At 41.7% G+C, this 11251-nt stretch overlaps 1 protein-coding gene across 1 annotated transcript in view; it reads left to right on the forward strand.

Moving 5' to 3' along the window:
- Positions 1-11208, forward strand: part of SLC6A5 (solute carrier family 6 member 5) — a 36621-nt gene extending 25413 nt beyond the window's left edge. Inside the window, exons 13-16 of the mRNA XM_061355026.1 lie at positions 2052-2152; positions 6034-6201; positions 9569-9623; positions 10708-11208. Of these exons, the coding sequence (XP_061211010.1) occupies positions 2052-2152; positions 6034-6201; positions 9569-9623; positions 10708-10742 (359 nt within the window). The 3' untranslated portion in view covers positions 10743-11208. The remainder of the gene's footprint in view (positions 1-2051; positions 2153-6033; positions 6202-9568; positions 9624-10707) is intronic.
- Positions 11209-11251: the final 43 nt, after the last annotated feature.

Below are 11251 nucleotides of genomic sequence, written 5' to 3' on the forward strand. Positions count from 1 at the left end.
CTGTGCAACTTGAAGAACCTGTTTTCAGTCTTTCACTGGGAAAGAGATGAGTATGGTGTAATCCCTGTATCTGCTTACATGCATCTGACTGCCAATATCGGAAGCACTTTAGCTGTGAATATCAACTGATGATTCCAAGAAGGAACTACATTTTTTAACTGGATTTAAAACAAATGTGTGCAGATTTGCATGGAGCTTGCATGAATCTTGGAGACAGAGGCTCTTGGTAGCTATCCAGTTAGGTCTATCTCCTTCGCTGAACTAGAGGCACTTGGGTGAGCTTTATACTCAGGGAAAGACCCTTCAGCCCATCCCTTGTGCTGCTGCAATTAGTTTCGAATTAGTTTTGTTCCCACCACAGCGCACTGCAGGGATGATAGCTGTGTGAGCACCTCCCATTTTCTTCTCTGTTTCTTATCATAACAGTTCTTGAGCTTTTCTCTGGCATACTATCTGCCTGATCTGGGTTACTCTGTGCTTCCCCTCTGCCCTAGCTCCATCCAGCCCTGCTGCTTTCTTAGAGGTGCAGCAGAAGATGCTGAATAATGAACCACTGCTCTATTTTACCTTCTTAATTCTTAGAACAGTCATGTGGATAGATTTATTTCTCCTTGATATCAACAGAAAGGCTTCTAAAACTAGGTGGATCAAACTTGGGGATTATCCCTTCTTTGGCAGCTGCAGTGGTTGGCTCTAAGGAAAATAAGAATGTCAAGCAGTTTATTACTTATGTTCCAAGTATTTCTTCCCTTATTCTATGACTTCTCTCCATTGTTTCTGCTCCATCCCTGTGCCCACATCATAAAGGACTAAATGCTGTAGAACAATGTTGTGTGAACCTTAAATGACAGAGATGGTCACCTGCTTTATCAGATAAAATGTCATAAATTTGAAATGTTTGTGTGAGAAATGAGCTCGGCCTTGGACCCCAGGCCTCTTTTCTTGTCATCACTAGAAAAGCTGGAATAAATTTCAATTTTGTTTTTATTGCTTTTGGGTAAATTATTAATAGCTGCAGTGAGCAGGAGCCATTCACCCAAACAGTTCTGCAAACCAAGGCTGAAAGGCAGGAGATAGCTGCAGAGGGGGCCGAAATACCATTTTTCAATCTTGCCTGTTTCACTAACCCAAGTAACTTTATAGCTGCAATCATTACAATAATCTGAAAAATTAACCAGTCGATCTGTTCAAAGAGCATTGAATAGAATGTAAAATATTTATAGGTGCTCCCTAGTCATTCCAAGTATTGCTTACATATCAGTTGAAAAGTAATAGGATGTTCTCAGTTTCAGTGTGAAACTACACAGTTCTACCCCAGCTATATCATAGGTGTAGAGAAGCTCAGATATTGTCTATGCTGAAACAGATATATAGATATTAATAAGATTCATCTTCACATTGAAATATAGTAAGTATACACATAAAACCACATATACTCTGAAAGCCAGAGAGAAGCTTTGACAGGGGCCCGTAGAGACAGGACAAGGGGGAACGGCTTTAACCTGACAGAGGGGAGATTGAGATGAGCTCTTAGGCAGAAGCTCTTCCCTGTGAGGGTGGTGAGGCACTGGCACAGGTTGCCCAGAGAAGCTGTGGCTGCCCCATCCCTGGCAGTGCTCAAGGCCAGGTTGGACGGGGCTTGGAGCAACCTGGTCTAAGTGGAAGGTGTCCCTGCTCATGGCAGGGCGTTGGAACTGGATGAGCTTTAAGGTCCCTTCCAACCCAAACCCTTCTATGGTTCCGTGATCCTATAACTGCAGCTAACCAGTCCATACTACTAACACTTCAACTCAAAGCATACTGAATGCCTAATCTCTGTGTAAAAGCTCAGTTTTGCTTGAATCTTTAGGAAATTAAATATTTTATTGGAATGGTTCCCACTGTAATAGTCTCATATTTTACTGTGTGGTTAGATCCTTCACTGAAGTTTTCAACCAACAAGTCAGGTTTTTTTTTTTTGTAATTAGATATGAGGGAGGCCACCAGAGCCTCCTAGCAAATTCCAGCTGGTTTCTTTCACACCTAATTGTGTCCATGTTTGCTATTCACAGGATTACAAAGATTTTGTGAAGATATAGAAATGATGATTGGATTTAAGCCAAGCAAATTCTGGAGAGTCTGCTGGGCATTCGTGACCCCAACTATTTTAACAGTAAGTAAAAGGTTTATTTAATGTCTTCTCCAAAGAACTTTGTGTTTCTTCCTCTTTCCTATGGCTTCTTAAGGGTGGTAATTACATCTTGGGTGCAGATACCTAGCTGTACATGTATGTATGTGCACACATTCTTGCCTGTGTGTGTAGTAAATGAGACAGAGCAGAAGTGATGGTGTTTTTGGTGGAGAGGGGTGGTGAATATCCTCATGCTGCTATGGCAGCCTTTCCCCATGTGTGCAAAGTGCTAGTGTGGTGTACCATTGCACATCAGCGATGACCACTGAATGCATTTTGTGTGTATGTAACATATATATATATATATGTATGTATACACATAGCACGGGAATGGAAGTGACACAACCTCTGTTCCATTCTCAGGTTAAACTAGAGAAGAAGCACATTATTGAGTCCTAAACTGCTCTGGGAGGAATCCTTTGGGAAGGTTTATGTGGAAATCTGAGTGACAAAGTTTTAGCTGCAAAGCTGGAGATATTTTGGGAAGGTCAATACAGTTATATTTGAAATAACAAATGGAAATCCCTTGAGCTTCTCTAAAAAAAAGAAAAGAAAGAAAAGAAAGAGGAAAAAAGGCTTGTTCAGCCTGGAGAAGAGAAGGGTCCAGGAAGACCTCAGAGAAGCTTCCAGTGCCTAAAGGGGCTGACAAGAAATCTGGAGAGGGGCTTATAGAATCATATAACAGTTTGGGGTGGCAGGGACCTTCAGAGGCCATCTAGTCCAACACCCCTGCAATGAGCAGAGACATCTTCAACTAGATCAGAACCACATCCAGCCTGTCCTTGAATGTCTCCAGGGATGGCGCATCCACCATCTCTCTGGGTAATCTGTGCCAGTGTTTTACTACCCTTATTGTAAAGAATTTTTATCTCGCATCCAGACTGAATGATTTTAAACCAATCACCCCTTATCCTGTTGCAACACACCCTGTTAAAAAGTCCCTCCCCATCCTTCTTATAGGCCCCTTTCAAGAGCTGAAAGGCTGCAGTAAGATCTCCCAGAGTGTTCTCCAGGCTGAACAAGCCCAGCTTTCTCACCTGTCTCCATAGTAGAGATACTTCGATGTCTTTGTGGCCTCCTCTGGACACTTTCCAACAAATCATTGTCTTTGCTGTATTGAGGACTCCAGAGCTGGTCAAAGGGCTCTTTTTAAAAGGGCCTGTAGGGACAGGACAAGGGGGAATGGCTTTAACCTGACAGAGGGGAGATTGAAATGAGCTCTTAGGCAGAAGTTCTTCCCTGTGAGGGTGCTGAGGCACTGGCACAGGTTGCCCAGAGAAGCTGTGGCTGCCCCATCCCTGGCAGTGTTCAAGGCCAGGTTGGATGGGGCTTGGAGCAACCTGGTCTAGTGGAAGGTGTCCCTGCCCGTGGTAGGGATTGGAACTGGATGAGCTTTAAGGTCCTTTCTAACCCAAACCAGGCTGTGAATCTATTACAGCTGCTATCTCCAAGTTCGCCGGCAGGTGGCGCTGCAGGACAGCGCTCCGCGGGGTGGGGGAGCGGCATCGACCTGCCCGGGCTCCGGCGTGGGAAAACCCGGGTTTAGAGTTAAAGCAGACTGTATTCTGTTTATTTGCGCGGTTTTCTTTTTCTTTTCTTTCTGTTTGAACCCCAAACGCTGACGTGATGCTGTAGTCCCAGTTCAGATCTCCTACTTAACCGAAGAGGTGGCGCATGCTCCATGTTACTATTTTATGTTTGGTTTTTTAAGTCCAAGCATCAAAGTATAACTGTATCTGCCTTTACTGTCTAGCTCTCTAACACCATGTTAACCTCAATTCAGATATAGTCTCTAACTGTATATCAGTTTTGGGCACAAGAATGAAATCATTCTTTAAGCCATTTCAAAAGCCTTTGTCTTGCTAAGTCTCTGAGCTGTCTTCCACCAGTATTTGAGGTTTAAGAGCACAGACTACAGCTTGAAAGCCCCGATGCATGGACCCCAGGTGCAGCAAGATTATTTATAGAATCACAGAAAGGTTTGGGTTGGAAGGGACCTTAAAGCTCATCCAGTTCCAAGGCCTGCCGTGGGCAGGGACACCTTCCACTAGACCAGGTTGCTCCCAGCCCCATCCAACCTGGCCTTGAACACTGCCAGGGATGGGGCAGCCACAGCTTCTCTGGGCACCCTGTGCCAGCGCCTCACCACCCTCACAGGGAAGAACTTCTGCCTAAGAGCTCATCTCAATCTCCCCTCTGCCAGGTTAAAGACATTCCCCCTTGTCCTGTCCCTACAGGCCCTTGGCCAAAGCCCCTCTCCAGGTTTCTTGTAGCCCCTTGAGGCACTGGACGCTGCTCTAAGGTCTTCCCAGAGCCTTCTCCAGACTGAGTAACTCCAACTGTTAAGTATTTGTGTAGGGTTTTGAAACCTCATCATTTCACAGCAGTACTAAATAGTTCCTACAAGTGTTCATAGATGGTTAGGTACAAGAGAGAAAAAGTTACAGTTTCAAAGTACATGTATTTTCAGAAATCCTAGGATGTGTGGTGTTGGCTGGGTGGTGTGATGCTCTACTCCTCTGGTGTCACTTCTTCTAGGGAAGTTGTGCTTTGACTAACTTTTTGGCATTGTCAATTCACAAATGAAGGATTTTTTTTATCTGAAAACCGGACAATGTTTAGTTTTTTCAGACAGGGGTTTATATGTGAAAGGACTAGTGAGTTTTGGTGAGCTGAACAAAATCCTGAGTTACAAGGAAAAGACATTTTCTATGATGAGAACAATTTCTCCAATGGGTATGATGAACTTTCCCACAGAGTTTTTCTTTACCAGTTGTCTTTACTGAAGCGTAGTTTTACTGTGCATAAAAACCAGGTAGATCTATCTTATCTAGGTAGTGGCAACTGGTGTTTGATGCGTCAATATACAGGTGGAGTTTGTAAATCCCTTTTTGAATGTTTGAAGACATAGCCCAGCTTAATCTATGTTTATTAGGGTAAGGCAATGTCTATTCTTGTTGTGAGGGCAGTGTTAAAACTGAAGGCATGTACACATGGGTTTTGTCATCTGCTTTGCTTCCAATGGTTGTTTTCAAGATGCTACTGTTAAGACTTCAGAAGGGAATTGTAAGGCTTTTCTGCAAACTGCTTGTTTCCTTTCCCAACCAGACTTGCCCTCTTACCTACTGCCAATAATCACAACTAAGGAATACACAATTATGTTGTCTCTTAAGGAAAGCAAAATCAGAAAGCAAATGAGGTCACTTCAAACTTGCATGTCCTGTTGTTCTTCCTTCCAAACGTACTATTTAGTGAACCTCTGGTGAGAAATAAATTGACGCTGATCAGTTGTAATTCAACTTTTATGCAATGGTAATAGGCAAAACCAAGCAATGTATTCTTTCTGTTATTGTGTCTGTATAGCTAATATTTGATAAATTTGGGTAGTCTAATATTAGACTTTCAATTACTCTACATAAAACTAATCATTCTGGTATGCGCTTTTACCTAGTTATACTGTTATAAATCTTCTGTTTGCAATTATTGTGAGCACAGGCATTTCCCCAAAGTTACTGAATTATGCACCAATGTAAGTAGATGTATTGCTGTTCATACAGTAAGTGAAACGGAGTAACTTAGCATAATCACATGAAGTAAAACTGCCAAAAGACCATGTAATAAAGCATGTTACTCTAGGGTCAGGTTTCTAATATCAGTTCTTCCAGCATAAATGCAGTTATTTTTGTGCGATTTTGCAAGATTTCCATGAAACTCATTAGATTCAGGCCCCCACCTGTTTAGTACAGCTCACGGCAGCGCCCTGCTGCAGGTAGATATACTTTTATTCCATACGTACCAGCCCTGTTGCATAGGCAGCTTGTTTTGCTTAATCAAACATATTTGTTTTCCTTCCTTGTTTCCAGTTTATTCTTTGCTTCAGTTTTTACCAATGGGAACCAATGACTTATGGAGCTTACCATTATCCAGGCTGGTCCATGGTGCTTGGATGGCTGATGCTGGCCTGTTCAGTTATCTGGATCCCAGTTATGTTTGTGATAAAAATGCATCTAGCCCCAGGCAAATTTATTGAGGTAATTCTTCTTTTTGCTGCTAAAAAATATGGTTGCAGGAGACTGCTTAGTTTATTTTACACTACTCTTTTTTTTTTTTTGTGATGTTGAATGTCTAATAGTGCTTAGATTACTTTCTCATAAGCTAGTTATTGTGTTGCAAAGAGATGCTCGGTTGATCTAAAATGAAGACATTCTATTCCCTGTTCCTAAATTGTTAAGTGATTGCTTTTATGGGAACTAGGAGTTACAGAGCCCTGGTATGATGCTATTGAGAGAAAGCTGTTCTAGCTTTGCTAGTCTGTTTGCAAAAGCAGCCCATAGATGTAGGAAGCACTGACTGCTGGTGCATATCGTGTCGCAGCAAGCCTGGCAGTCAGGGCAAGGTGATATCAATCTGGAGTTGCCTGTTTGCAAGGTGCGATGTGGTTGGGTACCAGCATCATGCAGGATGCACTGCAGGAGTCTGTGCCACTTGATGAAATACAGTAATAAGATGTATTGGAAAGAACTCATGCTCTACAGCCCAAATGACTCATTTTAGAACTTCGCTGGCAATCCTTTTCCCCCCTGCTTCTTCATCTCTTTATTTTTCTTGAATAAGCTGATCCTCTCTCGCACCTGGGCTTAAAAGGAATTCCAGGTGGCACTTTATTTTTATGCTGCCTGTGTTTATTTTGCAAATCAGATTCTTGCTGCTTCCCCCATTGCTTCAGAAGTGTGGCAGCCCCTTTCTGCTCCCTGTTTCTGTGCTCTGGCCCTGCCTGTCATCCTGCTGCCATCCCCTCTGCTCCCCGGCTGGTCCCATCCCACTGCTTCCTCAGCTCTTTGCAGGCAATGCCTTTTTCATGTCAGCATTTCCTCCCTCTGCTGCCTTCACCTTGTCTTTGGAAGAAGTTACATGCTCTTATTTTTGGCCTTTGAGGCTTTCTTAGATCTGCTCTCTCATTGCTGCATGCTGCTTATGCTGCTTGTGCTGCTCCCTCCTTGGGAGGAGGAAGAGACACTTGCCTCCCCTTTTCCATAGCTGCTTTTGCAGTTCAGCTCTCCTGCAAAATCCATCGGGGCTGTTACATGCCTCAAAGATGAAAAGGAGAGAAAATGTACTAAAATAGAGTAATCTTTTTGGTCTCTCAATATGTCACACTACACATGCCTAAGGGAAAAGAGCATGCCTTTCTGCTTCACATAAAGCACGGGAATTTAATATTAAGTGGTGGGACACACCATTTGAGTACACACCTGGCACTAGGCAATGAAGCCACTTGTCTAAAGGGCCGTTCAGGCCTTGTGTGGAGCATATTGGAGTCCACAGGTCAGGAGACAACTGCTCCTGCTGGGAATGAGCTAATGAGAAATTAGACTTGCTTATTCATCGTCTCATGGGTTTCTCTCATTGAGACAAATTGCTCTGCTTCAAATCTTCTAACTTACGTGTGTAGTGCTGGTGCAAAAATAGGGTGCTCTCCTAACTGACCCTCTACTAGTGCAAGAAAAGAAACATCAAAAAGTTGGATGTATTTTGAAGGGGCTTTAGCTGAAGCTATTTCAGCTGCAGCTTGGTATTTCCTGAATACCAAGTCTGCTGCATAAAATTATTATGGTTGATTTGGGAGGTAAGAGTTGCAAACTGGTAATTAAGCAGAGATTAAAATAACTGATATATAGGCCTGATTCACTTTATTAGGTAATAAACATATAATTATTCCCTTTTAAGTCATCAGAAATATGTTTTCTTTCCTTTTTATCTGTAAATGCACCAATCAAATTATATATTCAATAAGGAAATCAGTGGAAAGATGAGAAGATTTTTGTTGTTTGCCAGGTTAACATTCTCCTCTTTCTTTTTCCCCACTGATAATAATGAAATATTTTGTCATCTCAAAATTAAAATCCTTGTTCATTCATAGCAGTGTACTTCCTTTTGGTCATTTGTGTACCTTTGGGAAATATGCAAACCAGAAATCCAATTATTTTAATGCCGTTACCCACTGCTTAAGACCATTGGGCTAAGTAATTGTGCACATGTCCTTCAGTAAGCAAGCCTTGCAATCTGCAGCAGTGGTTCTGAGCTCCCTTCCTATGGTGTAGGGGAGAATGTATAATTAAAGTCTGGGTACTTGATCCTCTATTAATCTTGCAAACTTTGTGCAAAACAAACACTGAGCAGTGGAGCATTGCAGGGCCATCATCCATAATCTTAAATGAGCCTATCCTCATTCCTCCTGTGTCATGATTCTGCTCGGTAACTTCAAATGAGACTTTCTTTTCTCTCCCCCACATTGCAGCGGCTCAAGTTGGTGTGTTCTCCACAGCCTGACTGGGGTCCGTTTTTGGCCAAGCACCGCGGTGAACGTTACATGAATATGATTGATCCACTGGGAACCTCTTCCCTGGGACTTAAACTGCCAGTGAAGGATATAGAACTGGGGACCCAATGCTAATAGTTATTACATGGGTGGCAATAACATTGTCAACCTTCTCCGATACTTTTTTCCATTTTCTTTCCCCACCGTTTCTTCTCTTCTTAAGTGGTTGCTTAGGAAAGTAGGACTTATTGTTGCATGCTATAGAGAAGACCTAGATAGACCACTTCCAGGTGTAGGTGATGCCCATGAGTGTGTTCTGTACCTGATGAAATACCAAAAGCATGTTGTGAAACAGGTGACATACCAGGTTTTGTCAGGAAACACATGTAGGAATAAACACAATGGAAAAATTGTGTTGAAGAAATTATGTACAGAATTTTAGTCATTTCACACAAGCATCCTTGTAACAGGTAGCTATGATAGGACTAGGATCTTAGCAGTGTAATCAAAGAGAAGCTCAGCCCTGAGGTGGGATGGAAGTGAGCAAAGAAGGGTTGTCCTGTAGTCCTGGTACAAATTCAGCAGAAAGCTTCCACAGTAAGCATGGTTACTTTTCCTACAGTAACAGCAGAGCAGACCTTGACCAATCATGTCTGTGTGCTTCTTGCATGATATATACTAACTTTGAGGACTTGTTACCTTAAGCAAGTGGAGACCCTTTAAGCAGCTCACCAGGAAGCAGTATGTGGGACCAGAACAGAAATACTATAATCCATCTATCTTTTCAAGTAGAAAAGTGAAAGCAGAATTTCAAGAATTAATGATTTGAGACTGGGACTAAAGTGCATTTGAGTCTAGAAGTGTTTTGGAAATGGTGCCAGAGTGAGGTGTACGTACGGGCATCACTGTTTAAAGAACTGTTGTATGTTTTTTCTGATAATTTGATATCTGTCATTTCAGTTGAAAATGCCTCAGTTATACAGAGTCAGAAACCTTGCTCCACACTAACAGCAACTGTGGTTTTACTCACTTCACTCCTCTGAAGGTGGTTTCCCTTGTTTCTCTGCTTTTGTTTACAGTATCTCCTCAAGAAGCCATCATATAATTTGTGCCTAACTTTGTATTCTTACTGTGGTAAGTGTAGTCTTAGTTACCACCTGACAACAGTTATTAGAACTCCCCATTCATTCTCCTCTGAACCTCTTTACATAAACTTTAGATGATGTATTCTTCTCTTTCAACCAATGGGGAAATAGCAGAAATCCCACTTGCCTACATATTATATATATATAGCATGTAAATTCTTCAAAGCTGTAGTCTCTGAAATGTACGTAAGGGTTGGTTTTCAGTTTTTGTGGGTTGTTTTTTTTGTATGTTTGTTTGTTTGGTTTTTTTTTTTTTGGTTGTTTTTTTTTTTGCTTGCTTTTTCTTTTGTTTGCATTTAAAACATTTTCATTAAATAACCCCCACCAAACCCCACAACAATTAGCTACTGCAGTCATCGATACAGATGCAGCATTAGATATCCAAAACAGGAGGCCGGGGGGGAGAAGATAAATTAGAAGACGGCTATTATAACACTGCATAGCAATAGGACATTCTGAAACATGACATTTTAGAAATCCCATACAAGTGGTGATATGAATGCTAGACTTCAGTAATTATGTTACCTATTGGGCAGAGTAAAAATAGAGCTTTTTAAAAGTACATTGATTTACCTGAATAGAATATTAGCCCAGTTTATTGTCAGTGCACTAGAATGAGGGAGAAAAATATATCTTCGATAATTGACAAACCTTGTAACCTTTAACTATCTTGTTATATCCTATACATATGTATATGGTATTTTTTAACAGTGATCAGTGTTCATGTAGTGTGTACTAGTGATGTTTTATGTCTATATAAATATCAGTGTAGAAATAGTGAGCTTAGAGTAGTTGAGCTGTTTTTTTCCCTCCCCACACACACTACTGTAGTAGCCAGTAAATGTTCTTTCAGGGGACTATTTCTATACCCTTCTTTTGTTTGTCCGTCTTCATATTACAGGGTCTCAGGTAAATCTTCAGTTCATGTGTGTCCATAGATCAGTAGATGTGTTGTAACCTTAACACTTCCACAAATTGTTAACTTCTTTTCTCTGTGTGTGTGTGCATATATATATATGTATATTAAATATATCAATCATTTTGCTGAACTTCCTTTTTCACGGGGCAGTTAGTGTTGCCAATTCTAGGCACTGCTGGAGACCTTTAATCCTCAGGCAGGACAAGCGAAGCGAGGGCAGATTTTGCAGCATCTTGTGCTGGCCCTGAATCTCCACTCCACGGGCTCTGTTGTTCCCTGTCTCCCACGGCAGAAAGAGTGGACCCTTCTGTGAGCTTCTCTGCCTTAATTCTGCTTTGCCTGCTGTTTTAATGAGGGGTTTGTTGTTGTTAATCCTGGCTTTTATTTTCCTAGCAGAGGCAGGTATGAGAAGCCATGCTGTTTGGTGTACAAGGTCCATAAGGGCGAGCTGGAAATTTGGCTCCCATGTCTACACAGCGCTGAGGGGCCCTCTCTGGTTGAAGAAGGGGACGTAAGTCAGCACCTTTAGTGAGAATTCGGTATTTTTGTCAGGATAAATAGCTTTAGGCCTCTCTTCACCAATATTACCTAGCATCTTGGTTTGATTTTAAGAGTCCAGGCCAGTTTTTCTTCACTACTACTGTGATTGAAAAAAAAATAATACATGGTTTTTTTTTTTTTTTTTCTTTCTGTTTTTT

This window comes from Neopsephotus bourkii, unplaced genomic scaffold (genome assembly GCF_033783945.1).
Source record: "Neopsephotus bourkii isolate Nb327-2 ecotype Australia unplaced genomic scaffold, CSIRO-AGI_Nbou_v1 NB_768, whole genome shotgun sequence".
NCBI classification, from domain to species: domain Eukaryota; kingdom Metazoa; phylum Chordata; class Aves; order Psittaciformes; family Psittacidae; genus Neopsephotus; species Neopsephotus bourkii.